General features: G+C 38.1%; 1 protein-coding gene across 1 annotated transcript in view; it reads right to left on the reverse strand.

Annotated features, from left to right (window-relative positions):
• Positions 1-335: 335 nt before the first annotated feature.
• MAP3K19 (mitogen-activated protein kinase kinase kinase 19) overlaps positions 336-25,890 on the reverse strand; it is a 34,051-nt gene continuing 8,496 nt past the window's right edge. Inside the window, exons 4-11 of the mRNA XM_039874518.1 lie at positions 24,480-24,576; positions 19,620-19,698; positions 18,477-18,733; positions 13,498-13,541; positions 9,746-12,187; positions 7,337-7,477; positions 5,701-6,398; positions 336-711 (exon numbers count right to left, since the gene is read on the reverse strand). Of these exons, the coding sequence (XP_039730452.1) occupies positions 645-711; positions 5,701-6,398; positions 7,337-7,477; positions 9,746-12,187; positions 13,498-13,541; positions 18,477-18,733; positions 19,620-19,698; positions 24,480-24,576 (3,825 nt within the window). The 3' untranslated portion in view covers positions 336-644. The remainder of the gene's footprint in view (positions 712-5,700; positions 6,399-7,336; positions 7,478-9,745; positions 12,188-13,497; positions 13,542-18,476; positions 18,734-19,619; positions 19,699-24,479; positions 24,577-25,890) is intronic.

Genomic DNA, 25,890 nt, shown 5'->3' on the forward strand with positions numbered 1-25,890 from the left:
AAGACCTCAAATAACAAATTATAGGGAAAGCAGCCTGAGGTTTATGAAGCCACCTTAAATAACCCAGCTTCTTGTAGGTGGAGGCTTCTGAGAAGACTGGGGACCCTCTGACAATAAAATACCTTGGCCCTTAGCTCTTCTGTTAATCTTGAAGCTCCTATAATCTGTAAATTTAAGATTGCCACCAAAGTAAACAATCTAGCATCCCCTGCTTTAAACTTCTCATTTTCCTTAAGTACCCTTTGCAAAAATTAAGTACGTGTCTTTACGCACCAAGCAAGAAAATGTAGTTTTCATGTTTTTACAATTTATTTTAAACTAACGATGTTAAAATTGACAGGCCAAAAATAAAAAATATATATTTTGTAAGCAACAAAGATTATAGTTCCTGGGTAGTTAAAACTGTAAACATTGGAATAGCTGTTCTTGTTATTAAGAAAAATTTCTCATATACATGAGTAATTGTTCCTGAAGCTTGAGGAGACTAATATGTAGCAAACTTTTCAGTTAATGACACTGTAGGATCTGGTTAAATTGAGTAAGATTGACTTTCCAGCATACAAAGGTCCCTTAACCATCATTCCCACAATGAAGCAATAACAAAGTATCTATAAAAAAACTGGAAAGAAAATCTTGATGTATGTTCAATGACTTCTCTTCAAGAAGGAGTGCTTCAGGAGCTGAACGGCAGAAGGTCGTTCGTGCTGGTCCCTAGGAAGGGAAAAACACATTAGTAGAAGCAACACCCAATAATGTACCTCCCAACTAGGTCTACTTGACTCAAAATGCTGACGTTCAGATGAAAGTACAACCTCTGCCAATCAAACAGATGGTTGAGTCCAGGCTCCAGTTATCAGCTGTGTGATCTTAGGCAAGTGACTCAAACTCTTTCCTCAACAGTAAAATGGGGATAACAATAACTCTCTGGGAGAATTAAATAATGTATATACAGCTTTTAAATAGTGTCTGGCACATTGTAATTGTTCCCAAAATAGTAGCCATTGTGATTAAAAAGTAGGTCCTATTTTTCCACTGTGGCTTTGTTCAATTTGGGGGGTATAATTTATACACAAGTAAAATTCCATTTAGATGTATAGTTTAATGCACTTTTAATTAGCATTAAATTTAGTTTTAACCCTTTTCTCGTTTACCTTGAGAATACTTGCCAGTGGCACGTGGCGGCTGCAGCATTTACCCTGAGATAACTCACAGATTACAGTGCTAACCTTACCCCCAAAGTTTGCCATGAAATATCTCGCTTTTATTATTTTTGCATCATTTTGTATATTGATAGTCCTTGGGAGCAAATGACATCACTCTATTTATAGCATTCTATTTTTAGTAGTTTGGTCACTGAAAATGCCAAATCCTAGAAAACAGCATTCCTACACGTAATGTTAAATGAACGCTGGCAGTGAGCTGCACTTTTTTTTTTTTTTTTTTTATGAACAGGAAAAGGGTTGAAATTTAGAGGCATTGGAATCTAGAATTGAGAAGCTGTTAAGACATTTGAATGTGCTTTGGTGATTAATTGAAATAAACCCATTTGGGGCACTCTTGGAAGAGAATAAAGTAAAGGGAGGCAGCTGCTCAATTGGTACAATTGTGGTTTTGTTTTTTTCCCTTAAATCAAAAAACTTTTGCCAATGAACCAATCAATGAACTAAAAACCAGTCAATAGTTATCTGCAATGACCTAGTCCAAAGGCATTCTTTTGGTTAAATTGGCTATCTTTGGATAATTTTGGAAGCAAATGGCCACCAAGAATAATCTAGGTGAAAATGGAAATAAAATACTTTTTAAAAGAATGTGATTATAAATCATTTTGAAATAAAAATCTTTCTCCTTGAGGCTCGCTCTTCTGCCTTCAAAATATTCTGTAATCTCTCCAAAATTTCTTTCCTTACTCTGGCTACCATTCCCTATTTCTTCTATTCCTGACGAATTTCTCTAACACGAACAAACACAGTGACATTTTTTTAATACAGTGACTTTTTTCAACGTTCATTATCTTAAAACTTTAACCATTTGACTCACTCCTCTCTATATAGAAATTGCTCTCTTAAAATTAACCATGACCTTCTCATTAAAATTAAATTTAATAAGCTCATCCTCTTGTCATCTCTGTAGCATTTGGAGTATTCACTGTCCCTCCTCGATCTTTGCTTACACAGGAGAAACTGTTCTCTTGGGTTTTCTTCTACCTGGGGGCAACTCCTTCCCCTCCCTCTTTCTCTTCTGCCCTCGCTCCCTCCCTCTTTTCCAGTTATGTGCTAGATACTATATGCATTTTTTTTAATTTATTATCTGTGATAAAAATAAAATTTAAACCACCCAAAGTCCAGTTTCCTTCAGCTACCATATATTTGATCCCCTTTACCCACTTCGCCCTCCTCCTATCCCCTATATTTGACCCCCTTTACCCCGTCTACCTCCCTCCTCCTCACCACCCCCTATTATATGCATTTTAAAAGACATTATCCTCTATGCGGAGAAAAAGGAACCCTTATATACTGCTGGTGGGACTGTGAATTGGTACAGCCACTATGAAAAACAGTATGGAAGTTCCTCAAAAAAACTAAGAATTGATTTACCATATGATCCAGCAATACCTCTACTGGGTATTTACCCCAGAGACTTGAAAACCCATATCCAAAAAGATATTTGCACACCAATGTTCATAGCAGCATTATTCACAGTGGCCAGGACATAGAAACAACTGAAGTGTCCTACGATGAATGGCTAAAGAAGCTATGGTACATATATACAATGGAATATTAGCCATAAGAAGAGATGAAATACTGCAATTTGCAATGACATGGATGGACCTCGAAATAATCATGCTAAGCGAAATAAGTCAGACAAAAAGTTGAAGATCACATGGCATCACTTATATGTGGGATATAAACCTAAAAACGACAAATGAGCAGGACAAACAGAGACTCATGGACATTGACTATAGGCTAGTGGTTACCAGGGGACTATAGACTAGTGGCTACTAGTGGAGTGGAAGGGGAGGGAGGAGGTAGATGGGGTAAAGGGGGTCAAATGTACGGTTTAGGGGGAGGGTGAAGTGGGTAAAGGGGATCAAATATATGGTAGCTGAAGGAAACTGGACTTTGGGTGGTAAACACAATAGAATATACAGATGTCAAATGATAATGTACACCTGAAAATTATATAATTGTATTAACCAATGTTACCCCAATAAACTTAATTTAAAAAAAAGAAACATCCTCAGTGTTCTAGGTTTTTTACGACTATAACTACCAGCTTTATGATTTTCAAATACATACCTCTAACCTTAATTGCTTTCCTGAGCTTCAATTCTATAGCTTCAAATGTTTTCTTAGATGAAAGGGACCCTCTTCAACTTCCTCTCCTGTTCCTCTTTCACAACTTTTATTATAATTCCTTCCATTTCCAGACCCAAAACCATATCATCTTCCATCACCAAGTCCTGATTCGCCTTCCCCTGAAATGTTTCGGAATCCTCTTTACAGTCCCACTGCTTCCACTACCATTGAAGTTCGAGCTCTGGATTCTCACATGGCCTTCTAGTCTCAAGCAGCCTCTATCTGAGGTCTCTCAGTACACTGCCATCTGACCTGCCTTCCCAAAGACACTGTTCTTTGTAGCATCCTCTACCCAAAATATTTTGCAGTCCCCTGCTCTTCGCTGCCTTTTGCAACAAAGCTAAACTTGGGCTGTCTTCCCAGAACTTCCAGCCTGCCCATAGGAACTTTCCTGCCCACGCTTACTTCTTACTGCTCCCTGAAATTCTGTTCTAGTCAATCTTTGTTCCTAGTCTATACCTCATCATCTCTACTTCTGAATTTTTAAGAGTGACTTACCCCTTCATTTCTGACTAGCTACACTTCAAGGAGTATTGTCATAGACAGCAGGTAAGATTCTATAATCCTTAGGGCTTTTGCCATAGGATATGGTCATATATGACACAGATTAGGTAAGGTGTATTACCAGTCTCCCGTACAGTTACTAAGGAGCTCTAATTATGTACCTCATACTCTGCTAAGCAATTTGCATACACCATTTCACTTAACCTTCACAACAACCTATTAGTTCATTATTAGTGGTGTGAGTTTATGAAGCAATGATTCAAAAGGAGAGCCATAAAAAAGATTCTACCCTTTCTCTTTAAATTTCTGTGTGTGTTTGTACATGTGCTCATACACATGAGTAACAACAACTTGAAAAAATGGGAATAGCAAGTAATTTCTGTGGATCAATAATAATTGTTCAATTCAGAACAAAGTAAAGACAGTAGTTCTAAGAGCTAAGGCCAATCTCCCAAACTAATGTCCAAACATATATTATCTAGCACATAACCAGTGTCCATATGATATTCCTAACACCTTTACATTCCATTCATGGTTTTGCGAGGGAAGAAGGGGCAGCTCTGTGCCTAGGGTTCTGCCCGCAAAATCAATACTGGACACATCTCTGCATCTAGGAGTGCCCAGAACTGCACCCCTGGGGTATGTGTTCCTGCCCTGGATTTCCATGATCCCTCAAAGTCAACCATGACAGGCTGATACATATATGCTGGGAGGAGACAGAGAGGGAGACCTGTGGGTTCTGAGATTCATTAAGAAAGACAGAATGAACCCCCTGGATGTTGGAGGTTGCCATATATGCTTGCTGAAATCTGGGGCACTGGAATTTTTCATCTAGGACTAATAAAGCTCAATTCCTTGAAAGGCAAGAGACTATGTTTGGGCCTCAAGCATTCCTCGTCCTGTATTGCATCTAAATGTTGAGTCTCACTAGGTGGGTAGATTTTAGGCTGTTCTACATCATCCTAGAGGCCAGGTGTGGGCTCCAGCATCCCTATCCTACTCTTTAGTCTCCCAACACACTCATACACACTTTAAACAGAACCATCTCTCCACGTTGATGTTTTATTTTTTGAATTAAGTACCTAGCTGAGAAAAATTTGAAAACCACACGAGAGGGTAATCTCTAGAATTCCTTGAAGTCTAACATTTTACCCAGAAGTGTATTTCATAAATACCAACGGGCATCAGAACTGGAGAAGACAGGCACTTTCTGGAGTTCTTCTGCTTCCCTAAATACTTTCACCTGATGTTTGAAATGTTCCAATTAGAGATTTGTTCCTTTGGCTCAAATGCTCACCCTCACTTTAAATGCAAATATTTCTGAGGGGATCAATACATTAAATATCAGTCATCAATCAATCGGTCAAGTCATATCAATCTCTCGATGTGAATACATTTCTCACATCTTTTCCTGAGAGCTGGTTTTAGGAAGGAAATGAGAAGACTAGTTCCTTGAGAGGGAAGGCAGCTTAGGAAAGGGAAACCTAAGTACAGATGATGTCATTTCACCTTGGCCAGCCCTGGGAAGATGTCCCATTGGTAAATAAGTAGACCTTTAGCAATTTTTGTATGCCCATTAATTTGGAGAAGTGTTAGGACGCTCATCAGTACATTTAATTGAGGCACTTTCTACTTGGAGCATTGCCCCGCTATACCCTGATACAACAAGGAACACAATCATCCCACATGGCTAATGATCATTCCTTTCAACACAAAATCACTCCCTACCTAACTTCATATCACAAGCAAAGCTTTAAATGTGCCATAGATTGCGAGGGAAATGTCAGCTGCTTGGAATCTCTGGGAATTTCTCCTCCTCCTCCTGCTTTCAGTTTCTTACCTGGTTAGGCACACACGCACGAAGTCTGCTGCGTTTTCTGAGAAGTGCTCTGGTAAAGGAGGCATCAGCCCTCGGTGTGCTCCAATGTAAAACATGGCTGCCATTCTGTCCATGGAAGCCAGTGGGGGCTTCCCTGTGGCCATCTCAAATACAGTGCAGCCAATGCTCCAGATGTCTGACTTCCTTCCATAGCCAGACTCATTGATGACTTCTGGGGCCATCCAATATGGAGTCCCATGCATGGACTTAAGCATGTCACTGTGGGTGCCATTTAAGCCAGCCCAGGCCAAACGTTTGGCACAGCCAAAGTCAATCAGCTTTATTATTCCCGTGGGCATGAGCATAACATTATTTCCTTTGATATCTCGGTGTACCACACAGTTCTCATGGAGATAAGCAACACCTTGCAATATTTGTTTTGTATATTTACAGAACACCATCTCAGGCAATGGCCCAAAACGGTTTATAATACTAGAAATTGAGCCACCGGGAACGAACTCCATGAAAATGCTTACAGTGTTCTCTTCCAAGCATGTTCCCAAATAGGCCACAATGTTAACATGTTTCAGTGCTTTGAGTAAATCTACTTCTTCTTGCAGTTTCCGGTATTCTTTTTCAGTAGCTAATTTGTCAGAGGTATCCAAAGCCACCTGTTTTACAGCTATTAGCTGTCCTTGGTTAGTTAGACCACAATATACCTAGAAGTAAACCAATATCTTATGATTAAATATAAGCCAGTGTTTCAATGGAGCCAAGATGGGGATGAGAAGCACGGTGAATGGATATTGTAATGGCTTGGAATCAAGAAGCCTGGATTGGTTAGAATCCTGGCTTCACTATTCCCCAGCGGTGTAACTTTGGATAAGTTGGATAACCTTTGTGACATCTATAAAACTGAGGTGACAATACTTACCTCAGAAATATCTATGATGACTACATGAAATGGTGGTTTGGGAGAACTCTTCACTATGTATCAGTGCTAAAGTTCTAAGGAGAGAGAGGAAGGCAGGTCTGAGACAATGCAGCAGCCACCTCTGTCATGTGATTTCAGTGCTTTCATGTCTTCTCATCTTCTCACTGATTCCTGGAATGTACCCAGCTAGAAGTGTAACATGTTATATCTGGGGGGTCAGTCTTTTCTTTACCAAATCTATGTAAACACTATTTAAAATGCTAAGACTTTAGGTGATCTTTCATGCAAATCACAAAAGTAAGGAACTTCTTTTGTTTTTGCCACTCAGCAATGATTCTTCCAACTTCTAATAAGATATTCTGAGCTATTGAACAAAGAGACTTCTTTCCCATTGGATTTGGACCTAGGAGAATGAGAGGCTAGAAAAGCAATGGCTATTGTATCACCAGATAAAACCTGAGAATGATGACATTGACTCCTGAAATGAGCTGTGCTGGGAGCCACACCAACTTCAGCTCCTTTGGTTACATAAAGTAGCTAACGTTCTTTTCCTTGAGTCAGTTTGAGTTGGGGTTCCTGTTACTCTTCCAACTAAAAGAGTTCTAAGTAAAAGAGCATTGTGGAGAGTGGGGGAGGGAGGGCTCACAGAAAGGTTTAAGGAAGAGGAAGGGGTCAAGGATGACTGGGGATTTTCGGTTTCATCTTATTTCCCATTTAACTTACTGTGCCGTAGGCTCCCTTCCCAAGGATCTCACCCTTGGTCCACAGGACAGGTTCTTCATACTTTAAACTATTTTCAGAAAATATCTTTTCATTGAAAAATATTTCCTCCTTGTCATATATCCTGAGCCCATTCCTATGTCTCTAGAAGAATGAGACAAAAAGAAAAGTCACCATTAAATTCTGAGTCATTGGGATGGAGAGAAGGGGTGGAGAGTATAGTCGAGTCGTCTTTTCTCCTAACTTAGGACCAACTAACTAGAGAAAGCCAAATAGGTGCCACTAACTAATCACGTTGGATGCCCCTTCTTGTTAGCCCACCTGCAGCTTCCCCATGCCTATAGCCTCCAATGAGGTCATACCTGAAACCTTCCCTTTTTACCACTATGAAACTTCCCCACTCTTCTGCCTGCCTTTGAGTCACTGCCAAATGCAAGTGATAGTGGCTGACTCCTTTGTTATAGTGAGCTCTGAATGGCCGCTGTCTTTTCTTTATTTCCATAACACACACACACACACACACACACACACACGCACACGCACACACACACACACACTCAAACACACACATATACATAAGCACATACGCATACATTTACATAAACATTTACACAGAAACATGCATACAGGTAGATACTTTCTCTCTAACATACGCACGCATAGCCATAACAAGCAAGTCTAGTGATCAAGACCAGGTACAATCGACTGAAGATCCACAGTCCTCTAGACCCTCGACACTCAAAGGAGAATTTGCAGACCAGCTATATCAGCATCATCTGGGAGCTTGTTAGATATGCAGAATCTCAGGCTCCAGACATACTAAATCAGTGTCTACATTTGAACATGATCTCTAAGAGATTTGCATTCACAGTAAAGTTGTAGAAGCCTTGCCCTAGAAATCAGGAAACAAGTATCTCTGTAGAACTTAGACCACCTTTCCCAACTGGTTGATCAGGACCCAAAATGCTTTGCTTTGATCTCCTCTACTAGTTCTTAAAAATAAATGATGATGGAAACGTAGAGGCATGGTGAAGGCCCTTTACAAACGAGACTTCCTGTGTGGCCACCTTCCTTATGAAGGAGCACGCACGCCTCCGAGGGGCCCTTTGGGTTCCTCCTCTCAATCCTCTCATGTTTCTATCCACACTGAAATTTTAAGGGCTGCTTGGAAAAAATAAGGTCACAAAGGTCAGTTTTGACTCCATGATTGCAGAGCGAGGTTACGGGCTTATTATATTTACTAGCTTGTTAGTTTTCCATTCATTTTAAATGGCAGAGTAGTAGACTCGTGTTAGACACACAGGTATACACATACCTTCATTTCCTACCCTAGCCTGGAGGTCTCTCTAACCATAATCTGCCTCCCAGCAGAGACCAATATCACCAGAAAGGTGGAACTGGCTTTTTAGGACAAGGAGAATCCATCATGATGATGTGATTAAGGGCATGAGGCTGGAATGAGAATGCCTGGCCCCACCACTCACTAACTGCGTGACTTCCTAAATCTCAATTTCCTCATCCACAAAATGGAGAGTTGATAGTACCTTTAGCATTTATCTCATAGAGCTGTTATGAAGCATATAAAGGCAATGATATGACACATCTTGCTCATACGAGGTAAGTTCTCAATAAGCCTAGTTTTGGTAAAATTATTTACCTAGCGTATTCTTCTGATCAACTATTTAAAATAATTATTTCGGATCCTGATACAGTGTGATATAAACTGAGTTAGTTCTCCATAAATAATATTTTGGCGAAACCTATTGTTTCTGTCTTTAAAATATGAGTAGAACAAGAGGCTTATGTTCTTCAGTGAGAACTAAAACGAGCAAAACACAACTATCTGTTGATATCCTTCTCCTCAGTTTCTACTCCCATGCCAAACAGATTAAAAGCTTATGCTTCCTTGAGAGCAATGACTAAATCTTGTATGCCACCATGCCTCTAGTTCTTAGCCCAGTGCCAGAAACACAGTAGGCATCGATAATGTTTGTGTGTTAAAGTAGTGAGCTAGATGGTGAGCCACTTCAGGGGTCGTGTTAATTTCTCTCTCACACACCATCTAGAGCAATGTGTTACCCATAATTATCTCTCTGCTGATATTTGTTGATTGAAAACTTCATCACCATTTAATACTAACTGACTTAAATAAAGTTTTGCTATATTAATATACCCAAAATGATTCTATTGCTGTATCAGGCTAATTTCCAGAAGTAAGGCAACATGATGGAAATCTCTTAGCCTGAGAGCCAGAGGACCTGGATTCCAAACTTACAAGCAAACAATGGGACCTGGATGAAATTATTTAATTGTTTATGGTTTCCGATTCCTCATATGAAAATAAGGGGTTAGACCAGATTGTCTCCGAGATCCTTCCCACCCCAGTGAATCACTGATTCTAATTATACCAACCTGTATTTCGACATTTGTTTCTCCCCCAAATTCTTGCATGGTATTTCCTTTTCTACCGAAGACAAGATTTAGGTTTTCAGGATCTGTTTCATTTACCATTATCTGGCAAGAGTTGTTATCTTTCTCATCAAGAGCTAATAGTTCTGCAGCTAGACACCCTAATAGTTCATCTGTCAATTCTTCATTCTTTATAGAGTCTAGAATTTCTTGGGAAATTGAATTTGCATCACTTAAAGTTTTTCCAAACGTTTGATGTGTAATTGACTTATTAGCTAAACTATCCTGATCCAAAGAATGTGCCCAATGTTGATATACTTGGGAAGATTCACTTCTTTGTTTTTCTTGGAAAGAGAAGCTCATAACTGTTTTAGACTTATCTGAAACACTATCAAACTCTACATCATTAGTTAAAATTTGTTTGGCATTTATTTTACCAAGAGATGCTGTATTCTGCTTTTCTTGTAGTACATGTTTGTTGGAACTCTTCTCACTGGGCACTGCCCAGCTGTTTTCTGAAAGGTGCATCTGGTGATGTTCGTCTTCAAGTTTATGCAGATCTCTGAGGCTCGTGGCAAGTATCTGATTATTAGAAATGTCTCCTTCATCAGCGGATTCTTCCATAGAGACTTCTTCAACAATGGACAAATCTGACACAGGAAGGGATTCATTCTGCTCAGTGGACTGCTCATGAATCTGAGCGAAGTTAATGGGCTGAACTTCATCTTCAGAAGATAGAAAGTCATTTCCTGAAAACGTTATCTGCCACTCAGGTTCTGAAACACCACCACCATTTTCAATGTCTTGTACGTTGCTACCTACAACCTTACAAACTCTTTCTTTAGAAATTAAACTTTTGTGCTTTTGTTTAATTCCAAGCAATGCCTTTGGGGGTTTAGCATGTGGTCTTTTCTGAGAAAGTCTTGTTCTGCTGTTGCTGCTCCTCTCATTGTGTGAAGACCGGCATTTATTGGTGATACATCTGCCTGATGGAGCTGAGCATATCTCTCGATAATATTTGTTTTCACGCTGTTCAGCCTCTCGCATGTTACAATAAACAGGGGTCCCAAACATTTCATAGATTCCAGGTCCGTTAGCAGTTGAATTGATTTCTTTGAACATGTCACTATACTTAAGATCTAGGTAATTTAGTCTTGGCTCTGTTGACTGAACAGGGAGAGAAACTGAAGACTTTTTTATTCCTGGACTTTTACAGATGCAAGGAAATGACTGTTTTTTAGGGTTCAGAGCCCGGTAAGCTGATTGCTTCTTTTCCGTCTGTGGCATTCTCCTTTGAAACTTTGGTGATTGCTGAGGTCTGGGGTCAACAAGCCCCAAAGCAGGGAAAATTTGAGTTTTTATGCTGGTTTTATGCATGGTAGGCTTAACGGAACTTTCAATGGAAATCATGAAATTCTGAGGTGTCCCGTTACTGTTCTTGGTTTTTAGATCCAACTTATTTCTATGGGTTTTCACCTTATGCCTGTCATTGTCTTGGTGTGCAAGTATGTTGAAGCTGTTGTTATTGTGAAGGGTGCCTTTTCTTTTTTGGAGGCTTGGTTTGGCCATTGCTGGTTTCTTAGGAGTTCCATCTCCAGGGAAAGTGATGTGGATAAGAGGCACCATCCCATTTATTTCTGGTTTGGTTGCCTCTGCTATTGATATTTTTATGTTTGTCTCCATGCTACTGTGGCCTTCTGGGATTTTTTCAATGGGGCCATCAGGGACTACATGGGACAAATTGTTAAATACAGTAAACTCTTCTAAAGTGTGGTTTGGCTCAGTTACTTCACCTTTATGTACTGAAGCACTTTTTGAATCAGCTTTATCATTTCTAGTCTCTTTATCTTGGTTTAGAGTTATTTCTGAATGCTGGTCTTCTTGGAACTTGATTTGTATGGTACATCCAACTTCTGAATTTTGTTCATAACTTCTGGCTACAGAACCCTCTTTCTTACCCGATGAAAGATATTGAGAGTTCTCTTCTGCTTTTTTCATTTCACTATCATGGCAGTCAATATCCACTTCTCTATCTGTAGGAACATTTCTTTCCTTAAAATTTTTAAAGGATACCAAAGACTGCCCCTTTTCAAAGTGAGAGATTTGACTTTTGTCACATCTTTCTGTTACCTTAGATTTCTCATTCTCCTCCACCTCCAGGTATTGTCTGTGATGGTTAGCCCTCCAAAAAGAGCACATGTTTCTGGACCAAATAGAGTTATCAGGAGACCTGAGAGTCTGATCCACGAACACCTTAAACGGGGCTTCCTGTTGCTTGTTTGACGGTCTAAACTCATCAGATCGACTAACAGGCTCTGAGAGCTTAGGCACAAAGGATATGAGGCTTGGAATCTTTCCTTCTCTCTCTTTTTGATCCTTGTGATTTTGAGGGATAGTAAGGAGACCTGGTCTCTTGGGCAAGAATGACAATGGTGGCAGAGGGAACTAAAAGGAAAGAGAAAAAGCTAATGAATACAGAAATATATAGGCATTTCATGTTAACTGTTTTAAAGCAATCTAAAGAGATTCTAAGATTCTCTTTAGGAAGGCCTTGTACTTAGGAAGTACAAAGATATCCTGAAGATCGCAATTGTAAAAGCTAAAAGCTCATTCCCAGTTTTTTTTAGAACCAAAGTAAAACAATACTTCTTTTAAAAACCAAGATTATCATAGATATAAAGATGCATGGTTATATATTTAAAAGAAAGGCTCTATAATGTAAAATTTAAAAATTTAGGATGAGACATTATTTTTCTCTCTTTTCTTTTTACATTCCATAGAGTTGATCTAAGACCTTTAAAATTCCCACTTAGAACACATTTATACACTGATGGTTTTAAATTCTCCTTTGCCCTCCAACTATTTTCAAACTAAGCTACTTTTTATTATCAACCTCTAGAGGTCAATGTAACCCAACATAAAATATTCAGCTTTCGGTCATTAAACTATAAACTCTTTAACTTTATCCTTCTTTTCACTGAGGCCTTTTCCCGGGTATACAGATTTAATACCTAATTGTATCAGAATATTTATGGGCTGGATCTTGAGTGGTAATTAAGAGCTCTGTTTCATTTTCATTCTATTGCCACCTGTGTGTAAGAAGAAAGGAAAAGAAAAGGAACCTGACACTAGAAAGTTAAGCATTAAAATCAGGTGAGATGCACTTCTAACCTCCCTCTCCCCACAGTTTTATTGCCTGAATGATTTTCTTCCATTCCTCAAAAGCAACAGGGGATAAAGACGGGTTCTCTCAGAGCTAAAACATCTCCCTAATAGCAGCCTTTTTGTTTTTCTTAATTTTTTTAGGCCAGTTAACTCCTCTTTACAACACTAAGCAGTACCTATGCATTTTCTCAAAGGCTCCTGGATGCAGAAGAGTTGGAAAGGTGAGAGGATTGCAAAAATCCCTCTAAATGCTTTACTTATAAATTAGACAACTAGGAAAGTCTTTCTGCCACTGGGAAAAAAAATGACCTAATTTCTAGATATGTTATAAGAGGGCAAATTAAAATATGTCTAAGAGATCTACTCATCTCATTATGTAGAGAACAAGAAATACCTCAGAAAAGAAGTGTACATGGCAAGGTATAATTTCTCCAGAAATTATTTGCTACTCTATAAACTATACGTAAGTTGTTTTTCCAAGATATAATGGCTGAGGATTTCATTTCTAAGTTCTGTGATAGAGTTTGTCTTTAACAATACAAATCCTCTGGTGTTAATTCTTAAGTCAATAACACTAAACCTAATCTTACCTCAATTCTTCGGCAACCGTACTTCTTATCAGTGGTAGAAAACTCTATAATAAGAAAAAATAATAAAAATTAGATATTCTTTTCTTTTAGAGTCAAAAGGAAAATTTATTAGAAAAGAGATAACATTCTACAGACAGAGTATGGTCTCCTCTCAGAGGCAGAGAGTGAGAGGGACAGTGAGATTGACAGTGAAAAGGACAGAGTAAAGAATACTAAGAGAAGGACTGAGAGGGACAATGAGAGAGACAGAGTAGAGGCACTGATAGGGACAGTGAGAGGGACCCTGAGTGTTCAGGGAATTCAGTTTATATATCATTCTTTAGTTCATGTGAGTTATAATTTAAAAGACTTTGTTAACCCATTTCCTTTGATATGGACATACAGTGAGAAAGGGGAAGAGTATGTAGTGTGAAAAGGAGAAAATATGTAGACTGAAGACCTCCTGGTAGTTTCCAACCTTTAATCCATAGGTTCCCTATGGTTTTAGCCACAGGGAATGACTAAAATGAGATATTCTTGGTAGTAGAGTAAACACAGCAGCCTTACGCCAGAATTTGGGGATGGAGTTATCTTAGTGCTGAGGTTTGAAAAAGTCAAAATTAAGAGTTACTCCAGGTGTAATGCATATGGAGGTAGGTATTACGGTACGATTACACAAGTCTTTAGGCTACTTCCACTAAAGAGATTGTTGTGTTATATATAATGTTTGTTTCTCATATACATGTATGTTTTATATATGTAGATATAAATTTATATATTTATATTACATTTATATTTATATTCTGGCAGGAAACACAAGATCTCTGGATCAGAGAACAGAGCATTTATTATTCTCGAGGCATCATAGCACTAGTTCCCCACACCCCAGTTCCACACAGGGCACTGCACTGAAAGCCAGATATTTACCTTCACATACAGTAGGGTTGCACCATAGGAATGAACCTTGAAATTATGAGACTCAGAGCTTATATATGGTGTTTGGCATATCAACCCATGTTTTCCTCTTGAGAAAGAGAGCCCTTTACTGTGACATGGAAGCAAATGTATCCAGGAGAGAGGGGAAATGTGTCCCTGGGTTTTATTACCCTATAATGTAAGCAAACCATTCCTGGGGAAATAAGCCTCTGAATCTCTCTGGAGGAATACACTACCTCTAATTTCTAAGACATGTTTATCATTCAATCATCTTCTAACCCAGTTTCTTAGTGCTTCTTTGCTCAGAAAGTCTGGACTGTGCAGAAATCTGAAAATCTTCATGTATAATTATCTCCCAACAGTGATTTGAACTCAAACATGGAATAGATCATAAATTCTGAAGGGAGGTGTTGGGGAGGGGAAGATGAGATTTACTAGGTAATGTAAAACCTAGTTGTCATCTTCTTACCCAAAAGTCAGAATGGTCCCTAAAACTCCAGTCACTGCTACACCTTCAAACTGAAGCCAAAAGTGTCAATGTGTTCAGGTTCAAAGCAGGTTGCATGAATAGATGAAGGAGAACAGGTGAAGATAGTGGTAAACTGAAATCATGTGCCCCGTCTAAATGGACATACATTACCAAGTTCTAACTATGTTGCCCATTCCAGATGGGTAATCTGTCACTGCAAGATCTCCCAATTGTCAAGAGAAGCCAGAAAGCTGGAGATTTTATGTGAAATCTTCCTCCCGCCCCCTGCTTTTAATGCTTCGAAGGCCCAACAAAACATGTTCGTGGGTCCATGTTAGCCACAAGCTGCCATTTTGAAATTTCACTTAGAAACAGACTTCTTTAAGATGTAACACAGGTAAAGAGGCCATTCTTAAGTGAAAAATGGTCACGTAAGGATCCCAGCTGGAGGGGCACAGGCATTCCCCTTAGCTATAGCTGGCCAAGGCACCTCCCCCCAATTCTTTGCATTTATTCGATGAATATTTATTAAGTGCCTACGGAGTGGCCAACACTGTCTCAGAAGATGGAAATACAGTTGTGAACAAAAACAAAATCCTTGCCTTCCTAAAGATCATATTCCAGAGGTTAAGATTTCTTGTTGAAAAGATACTACAAGTTAATACCAGAAATACAACCGAATATAATTTCTACTTGAGTGCACATGTATAACCTCCTGAGTTAAAAACAAAAACTTTCAGGTATTATTATAAATATTTGGACAAATAGTATTCAGTGTTGGTAAGGAATGATGTGAGCTAGAAAGTCACTCTTAAACATTCGCAGTGAGATAGCAGATGTAAAATCTCTCTGGTAGATAATTTGGCAATATATATTGAAAGCCTTTTAAAATGTATATAACATTCCAGTTAAAAGATTGAATGTACAAGCTTTTCTCCACTCTTGTCACAAATTTCACTAAAACGACAGTAAAGGAATTTAATAGATGTAAATAAGAACAATAAAAACCCAAAGGATAAAACTGCAGATGAGCAATGCCAACAAAATTTTGGACAGTGATAACTGTATGGGTGAATAATAATTGATTAGTTGTCAGCTTTCCCTATTCTGCTCACTACCTGCAGGGGAGAGAACCCAACAAGAAATAAAAACTTTAGAAAAGGGCAAGAATTGAAGATATCAAGTACCACTGAAGGTGGAGTTGCAGGTGAGGTTGAACACAAGGGGTTGCTTGTAAATCTATGTAAGGAGTAGGCTCCAGATTCCCTGCCCTGCCGCACTGGTCAGGAGCTGCTCTTCTCCGTTCCTGGCAGATGGCTGGAAGTTTACTCTCTGGAGAGCTTGAAACAAAGATGCTAAGGAGCTAGAAATAGCTGAGAGCAGAAATGGAGTTCTGGAGTGAAAATAAGAAGGTTAAGTGAAAAGGCTTACTGACACATTGAGAAGCTTGGGGATTGCTTGTGTGTAAAGAGAGTAATGTAAGGGTGTTGAATCCTAATGGATAAGGTCTAAATCTAACAATCAAACAATATCATTATAAATATGTTATTTAGAAATATGACAGTATATTCTAGTAGAAGTGGTCTTGGAATACTATTTATACTTTTTATTTTCTATTTTTTATATTTGCTCATCTGTCTTTTCTGTCATTTTTTAATCGACATATATTATCTAATTTTTAAAAACTACATTTAGGTAAATAAGAAAAGGGGAGGGGCAAACACTAGCCTGGACATTTTCAGACAAAATCAAAGCACCTATGGAGCAGCTCCTATTACAGGAAACTGACTCAACCAAGTTTATTCTTGTCTAGGTGTACATAGTTATTTTTCTTATATCTTCAAGATTCTCTCTGTGGTTGGGCTGGAAGAAGAGAATGTTTCCAACATGTCCAACTCAGTTTCTCCATCCATATTCCCTCCAGTTGGTACCTGCACCAACTTCTCCTTCTTTTCTCTTAACCATCTATAAGACTGACTATGTTTATCCTTTCTTTCCCTCATAGATAAAGTGGAACTCAGATGGAAGGTATGAACTCTGAATACAGATGATGTGATGTTGCTTAAGCACACTGGCTTCAGGAATAAGTGGTCCAGGCTTGAACCCGGCCTCTGTAATTCACAAGCTATGTGACCTGGGCACACACTTAATTTAACCTTCTTAGGCCTCAGTTTCTTCATTTCTAAAACAAGTATGCTAATATGATCTATATCAGTGGATATTTGTGCCTTGCAATAATAGACACTAAATAAATGATTATTGTTGTTATTATTAATTCAATATATAATTTTTTAAAGTTAGGTGCCAGACCTGGTGGTAGGTGCTTGGAGGTGTGATGGTTTTTGTCTTTGTAATCTGGTAAAGACAGACACACAAACAAATAGTGACAATTCAACCCTATGAGTGTTATGTTGCAGATAAGGTCAGGATTCTATGGGAGTCCAAAGGAATGGTGACTCATCCAGTCTTTGAGAAGTTCAGGAAGATTTTCCAGAGGAAGTTGTATCTCAGGTGACACCCAAAGGATGGCATAATGTTCCAGCAGAAAAAGAGAGTATGTGCAAATATTTAAGTATTTGTTCTGGGAATGGTAGCCGTTCAGTAGCACTAATGTTTATTGTACTGCTGAGGAAGGGTGGCGAGAAAGAGGCTGAAGCGAGACTGCTGAGAGTTGGAGCTAACTTGTTTGATTTCAAGGAACAAGACTCTGGGTCTATCTACTTCACAGTCCAGACCTGATATTAACACCCTTACCTACAGCCTATCAAAACATCGCTTCAATATTATGACAACTGAAATAAGCCAGACACAAAAGGACAAATATTATATGACTTCATGTATATAAAGTACCTAGAATAGTCAAATTCGTAGAGACAGAAAGTAGAATGGTGGCCACCAGGTTACAGGGAAGAGAAGAATGGGAATTATAGTTCAATGGGTATAGAGCTTCAGTTTTGCAAGACGAAAAAGTTCTGGGAATGGATACTGGTGATAGTTGCACAACAATGTAAATGTACTTAATGCCATTAAATTGTCCACTTAAAAATAGTTAAAATAGTAAATTTTAAGTGATGTACATTTTACCCCAATTAAAGAAAAAACATTACTTCATTTAAATTTCTCTACCCATTTCTCTGCTTCATTTAATCTCTCTACCCATCCCCCCAAATTTTATAATAATAATTTTATTTTTTTCCCTTGTTTAGTGAGATGCTTCACAGTTCCCCTGCTGTGCAATCTCGCTCATTGCAATAAGTCAAGATATGCATCTTTTTGGACTACATGTTTGTCCCTGCATTGTTCAAGCTGATTAGCTTGGGACAGTGGTAAGCAAATATAAAAGATAGCATTGCCCTAAGGGAAAATGCTGACATCAGGACTGCTATCTGGTAACTAAGTCTTGGGCTGGATAGAGAGGTAAACTCAAATCCTGGAGGAAAGCATCCTCAGTGTGGGCCTCAAAGATGCCCACAAATAAACAAATAAACATCAACCGAATACGAGTTCACAGTAAAGATTTTCAAACACTCAAGAAGAAGATAAACATTTGCTGAACGAAAAATAAAGAAATCGCTGTGTGATTAAATGGACTCACCTTCAGATTTTCTTTGCTGGCCCTTCGGAAAGTGAGAGACATCTTCTCTAGCTACAGATTTGGAGATGTTTGGTTCCAAGCAAGGTCTTGGCAACAAAATGCCCAAGTTCTCATCACAGAGCTCCTTGGAACTTTTCTCTTTCAGAAGCAAAGTCTGCGTGGTTGACGTCTTTGTCTTGAAGTCCATCATCTCAGTTTCATTTGGAAGAGAAACAGAATGTGCTTGTGCCCATTCTTGATGCACTGAGGTTATCTGACTAAAAGGGGGAGGAAATGATTTGGTTTAAAATTCGTTCCCCATGTCTTCTGGATCCCCAGTGCTCAGTCCAGCTTGACATCACTAGAAAGTATGAAGAACTATTTCCAATGGTGCTGCTGAGTAGGATGGCTGTATTCCTGAAAGGACAAGCCCTCTTCACTCCGCTCCCGCACTCACTCCCTGACTTGTCTACCCTCTGCTTTGTACATTTTAGTTTCCCCAGTCTCTGTTCCCTTGGGCAGAGAAGTCAGAGGGGCAAAGGACAGGCATAGGGGATGTACCCTCTTACTTCTCCAAAGGCATTAACCAGCCCAGTGCTTCTCAAGCTATCTTTGGTGAAGACCAGTTTTTAAATTTTCCAGACCATCGTGGACTGATACTTTTGTAAAATGTAATAAAAGTGATTTACTATGAAAATGAAATGAAAATCAAAAACAAATATAAGCCCCAATTTTTTCACTATCAGATCCATGACCATAAAACCACTTTATCAATTGCTATACAATTTTTTAAATGTTTAAAATTTCAAGTTTATACTGACTTCATCATGGACCGGTGATGGAAGCATCTCAGAACCACACTTTTAGTAGCACTGATGCAGGGGAAGAAAACTATGGCCTCCTTTTGTAGTTTCATTGAATCACAGCCACATCCATTTGTTTTCAAATAGTCTATGGCTGTATTCTAGATACAGTTGCAGAGATGAACCATTGCAACAGAAACCATATGGCCCACCAAGCCTAAAATAATTATCTGGCACTGCCACAATAATATTTATTTTGACCTTTGCTTTCAGTTGTTTTCTTTGGGGTTGATTTATGGAAAATGTAGGTTACCATAAAAGTGTCATTTCATACTTAAATTTCAATCTAACACTTCCTTACTCATTTTCTTTTAAATCTTCTTGGCTCATTTGTTGGGAGTGACGAACATCTCTTGGGAAAGTAACAATAATCTCGACACCTATAGAAATGGATGACAATAGTAGAAAGAAAAAAAAGTAATGAATTCTAGTGGTAACCAAGAGAAGTTTTTTGTTGTTGTTTTTTTTTTTTTTTGGTTATTTGGCTAATGCATTCTTAATAATTACTGAATGGAATTAACCAGGAACTAGGGTTTAGCAATCTTTGTATCTTTCCTGTTCTGCATATGATAGATCTCAAAGAAATGCTTTATTAAAGAGCAAACAAAATGTATAACAAAACTTTCCAGACGTAAAATAAAGTTTTATGGTGAGAAGTGCTGTCCCTAGAATGGAAAAAAAACAAGGCTGCCTTCTGTAAAGTATAACTGATGGCACCTACTTCACAGGACTGCTGTGAGAATTAAATGAGATAACATGATTTCCCATGAGAGCTTGCTCGTATTTGTAATTTTGCTCATCTCTTGTCTGATTCCATGGAATGATTCCCAGTATAACCCTTAAGACAGAAAGTCCCAACTTGAAGAATAGATGCTTCTGCACAATATACCATGTTAAACAAATATCCCTAAAAAAACTATAAACCATGCCAAAATGGCCTGTACTTTAAAGTTTGTTCTTCTATTCATTTTTTCCACTCAACAGGCTTTTATTAAGTGTATGTGCCAAGCCCAACACTTTGTGCTGAAGATATAGAAATAAACAAGGTGCAGCTGTGGCCCTAGTAGTGATGATAAATCTCTATGGTGAGGTAAGCATTGTGATAGAAGTGTGAGAATGGTGATGTGGGAACATAGAGGAGTATCCTTCTAGGAGGACGCAGTGCTTGTTCCAGTATTCAGTCCTCTCCATTTATTTGTCAGCTATTTATTTAGTCTGCGTGTTCCTGGAAGAGCCAGCCATAGTTGTAATCACCTCCACTGATTGAATGCTAGGGAAAAAGTATAGCAGAGAAGATAACACTGGGGTGCGAATCAGACAGAATTGAGTCTACATCCCTCCTCTGCCACTTCTGAGTGACCCTGGGAAAATTACTCCATAGATATTATCAGCAGCATTATCGCAAGTAAGGCTTTTATTTCTTTAAAGGACTTTAGCTATTTTGTCAAATATATGGTAATCACCATAATGAAAGCATTGTTATTGTCCAATTTTTATGTCTGTGTTATTTATGAGACTAATGCATTAAAAAAAGTAAATAGTTCCAAAAAGAAAACTTCTGTTTCCTAAGTGGGGAAATAATAATGGTATTTACTATCTTTTTCATCCAATATTGTATTTGTGGTACCACAAAAATGTATCTAGCTTTGTTTTTCTTGATGTTTCTCAAATAAGACAACTTACTTAATTGCACATTCTCTAATTCTATACGATAGCAAAGAATGCATCACTAAAAATAAAGTTTCTTTGAATTAGTCGATTTTTAAAAACTTTTCAAAGATCCTACCACCACACTATTTATGTAGCATAAAATGAGAGACTTGGAATTACTGTACAGAGCTGGAAGGAATTTAGAGATCATTTGATCAAAGCCCTGCATTTTAGAGACGAAACGGATACCCATGAGGTTGTATGACATGCTCAGGGCCACTCTTGTACTGGAAGGGAAGATGGATGTCTTTCATAAAATTTGAATAATCATTCTGGAATGCAAAAATCTAGCTGACATGTTAGAGTAAGAAAAACATACAGCTTACATTCCTAATAACTAAACTGTCAGTGAAAACAATGTTCTAGTACAAAGGTGAGGTTCAGTTAGTACTTCACTATGGAAGTTAGAAAACTGTGCAGAGTGTATTCATGAGAATACATTCTTAAGAATGACAGTACTTTTACAACTATTGAACATTAATAAACCCAGAATGTGTTTAAGCAAATGTATGTGTTCAAAAGTTTGTTAATTGGTTGATTTCTTTTTCACACCAAGGAACAAAGATACAAAAAGCAAGTAGAAATAACACTTGCCTTTTTAGAAATTGTTAAAAGTTAATGGGCGCATTCTAATTGTGGGCCCTAAGTGGGGGAAAAAATTATAAAATGTGCTGATTCTGAAATCTGCTCAGAACATACAAATGTGTTCTCTGTTTTGTCTCTTGAATACTGTGAGTAATATGAGAGATCGTGGGAGCCTCTGAAACCTACCCAGTGAGCCAGAAAAGATGATGCATAGTCACATGTAAAAATAAAACACTTGCTCGTATCTGAGTGCATGTTTCCACATAAGGCGTAAATTAACCCCACTAGAAAATGTTATAGTAGAGAGAAGCTAAAAGGCAACATTTAAACATAGGCAGAAACATAATTTCTTCATAGAAGTGAAAATGACCATAAAAAATTTAAAATGATAGTTAATTTGTAATGTTATTATTTAAATGAAAATTTAAAATTGGCCCAGTCTAATTCATTCAACAAGAAAAAATTATTTTTGCCAGAAAATTCTTACTTTACTATGTTTTTTGCTTGTTCTGTTTAAAATGATGGGCATAGAGGTTCAAAATATTTTGAGAACCTCTCCACGTTTTGATAATTTCTCAAATCCTAAATCTCAACACAGAATTTTAAAAAGCTACATTTTCCAGCCTCCTTTGCCATTAGAGTTCAGAAAGCTAATTTGGGAGATGGAGTCATCTGAGTTACATGAAAAATGATAAGGTGCAGGCTTCATTTTTGCTGGCGTGGGTTTCCACATAGGGAGGAGGTTCTAAGGTTGATGTGGAACCAGTTCCCTATTTGTGGCAGAGGCAGTATGATTTGGGAGTCAGTAGCAACCAGTTTCGAGATGTAGTTACAGGAATTCTTTCTGACAATTCAAACTATATTCTGTTCTTCTTTGACTTTTCAATGGTCTATGAACTTTCTAATGTCTTTTAAAACTTCCTTTTAACCCAAATTGAGTAGGTTCTGTTATCTGCAACTAAAAATATTGATGGATATACAATATAGTAAAAAAAAAAAATTGAAGCCCAGTAACTTCAGGAAATAGATTCTTACTCACTCATGAAAAGAGGAATTTTACATGCTCAATTTCTAGTCTACAAAGTTTATATCTGTTATATACGTTCTGAGAAAATAGCTGATTGAGGAATGCAAAAAGATTTTTATATTAAGGAAAAAGATGAAGGATTTTTTTTTTGGAGTCCATAAATTGTATTTTACACATTACTATCTATAAAAGCCTATGATAAAGCAAATGCATACTGCAGGAATATTTGGTTGTTAAAGTCTATGAGAGTGATCTGAACATGGAGTTGAGTGAGTGCGTATGTGTGTGTGTGTAATTAGTGATTCTCCCTTTTAAATAGGATACTGCAATGTACAAACAGATATAAACTAAATAATTAAATGTGTATATGCACAACAGAATAAATAGTCATACGGTATATGCATAAGGTCTTCATAGAGTGTGCGAACACTTTAAATGTTAACCACTTAGAATATTTTAGAAACAACAGGTAAATGGGATTTAAAAAATATATTGATATTTAAGATGAATACAATGCACAATAATGCCAAAAACATTTTTACTTCAGGCATTGTAACTGAAAAGAGTACTAGTTCAACTGAAGTATTGACTATGAGAAGAAAATTTAGAAACAATTGTTTCTTTCAAATTTGTAACCCGTTATTAAAGCTCAAAACTGCAAGAGCTTAGTAGAGACGCTGCGTAAGTGTTAAATCTTCTATATGAAAACCTAAAATATTGCAAGTTGATTTTAAAAAGAATTACTAGCCCCTTAAATGGCAAGTCATCTTCAAATTGAGCTGAGTAAATGAATGGTTTAACCTTTTGAAAGGTGCTTGGGATACAAGTGGGCATCTGAGAACTCAGCTTTGAAATCTTTGAATGTCAAAGGCAGACCACAAGGACTGTTTGAAAGGGGACCAGGATTTGTTTATTACAATTAGGTCTTTCAGGGCTCATGGTGCTAATAATTTCAAACGTTAACTAAATTATTCTCCGCCCTCAACCTGGGGAAAGATGTCGAGTGAGACTGAGAAAGACAGGAGGCCCCCCAGGAGAGGGCAGCATCGCACAACAGGCCGAAGGAGACGGTAGCTAGATTAGCAAGCACAGCTGTGTTCAGGGAGGTTCACAGAGATGAGAGAAGAAAGAAATCCAAGAGGGCACCTTCCCTGAGGTGTTACCAATGGAAGTCAGTAAATTGCCAGGGAGAAATTGCAGCAATTTGAATAAATATTTAATGTAAGAAGGTTATAGGCAAATAGGTGATAGAAAAATGTCATCACTGAGGTGACTGTTTTCTGAAGTGAGAATCTGCAAATACCTTGTGGTCTGTTAAAGCAAGGACACATGGATATGCCAGGACAACCTATTCAGAATGTGTATTGCTCTGGAAAGTTGCAGACTGATGGCCTCATAGAATAAAAGACTGAAACTTGGAGCTTTAGTGCCTTGTTCAGTCCCCAGTCTTCCCTCAGGGGAGGAGCTCTGGGATAGCAGCTGATACCAAATGCTTGGTTCTGAAAGGAATCTGATCCCTGTTGCTGAGGGAAGATTCAGAAAGGAAAAGTGGTGGGTAGAGGTGGGGATATTACTAAAAGAAAAGGAAACTGACAGAGAATGGCTGGCTGAGCTAGAGTAGGGAGGAGACAGCAGAGGGATGCCTGTTTTTTCAGGGAAAGCTGATAAGACTCACTGATTCAGATATGGACCAAAGGATAGGATTGTAAGTGGTTTCTCATTTCCTTTGCGCTTTTCTGTGTTTTCAAAGCTCTGTAATGAGCACTTCTGAAATTAGGGGGGAAATCCAAATAATCATTGTTATCTTTGTAAACGCTTCAAGGACAGAAGCCAAAATACCTTCTGTCCTCGTTTGCCAATCTCGTCCATCACCAGTTGGATCTCCTCCTTCACTAACCAATATAGAATGACTGCAGTCATCATCTTGGTCCAACTCCTGAAATATCATAAAACAGGAACTCAGTTATTCAATGTCCTATTTTGTTGGTAGAGCAAACGCTGATTTTTTCCAGGCTAAAGTTTCATACTGTGGATTCCTTTTAAATTGCATAAAGTATTTAGGACTAAAATAATGGGAAAGTATCTGCCCCCAGAGCACCAGGCTCACACAGACATAGACGCAATTAATTGCATAATCATAAACGAAGATCAAAGCTGAAATCACATAGAAATTCAGCATTTTATACTTTATCATGTCAGCGTCCAGGCTGCTAAGCTGCTACAAATTTCATCTGGGTGGATAACTGGAAAGAATCCTTTGGCCACAGTCACAGTGAACAAACCCCAAAGGAACATGATTTTTTCCATATGCCTCCCTGGAGCATCATTTGCAGATGGTGAGGGTGGAAATCCCTGCCCTATATGGAAGCTACAGATAGAACCTGAGACTGAAAGGAGGCAGCAAAGCTGATTATAAAGTTTCACTCTGCCAGCTTTCTGATCTAACCATGGTGTGCAAACTCTCAAACTTCCTTTTACCCTCTGGAAAATAACTATTATGCTGAAAAACATGGTTGAAACTAACTTGGTTTACAAAAAGTACTCCAAACCCCCAAAAGTACATATCTTTTTCTTATTAGAATTCATTGTTGTTGGTAGTTCCCTTCATTAGAATTTGTTGCATTAGATGTGGCTCTTTTTAATGTCTAGAACAGTGGTAGATGCAAGTAGTAGTTACAATATCCCATCACAATCTGGACATTACAATTAGCTCTCTGGCTTCCCTGTATGGGTGGCCACCCATTTAAGGAGACTGTTGGATAAAAAGTCTTTACACTAAATGCAGAGGTATGTCGCCTGGAGGTTCAGACAGGCAGGCAGTCTTTATCATAAAACCTCTGATATTTCATTCATTATTTGACAGAGAGAATGGTAATCTTTTCTTTTTTACTTTGTTTATTTTAATTATTACAGGCAATAATAAACTGGTTGTCATGGAAATGAAGACTCTAAAACAGAAACAAGTCAGAAATTTCTAATTTCCTTTAGAATGCTAAATACGAAAGACTTTAAGAGGTGCTTGGATGCCACAAGGAAGAGAATTGAAATAATGACAGTTGTGAGTGAAGGAGAGGAAACATTAGAATAGCACATCCCAAACATAAATGGATTTCATAGACCATTGACAATAATGTGAGAGGTGACAATAGACTACAAATAGAATATAGCATTCTCATCTGCAAACAATAGAGTCCTAAACACACAAAGGAGAAAATAGGTATGGAAATCATACATAATTAAATTTGAAAAG

The sequence above is a fragment of the Pteropus medius genome, unplaced genomic scaffold (assembly GCF_902729225.1).
Source record: "Pteropus medius unplaced genomic scaffold, Ma_sr-lr_union100, whole genome shotgun sequence".
Lineage (NCBI taxonomy): Eukaryota > Metazoa > Chordata > Mammalia > Chiroptera > Pteropodidae > Pteropus > Pteropus medius.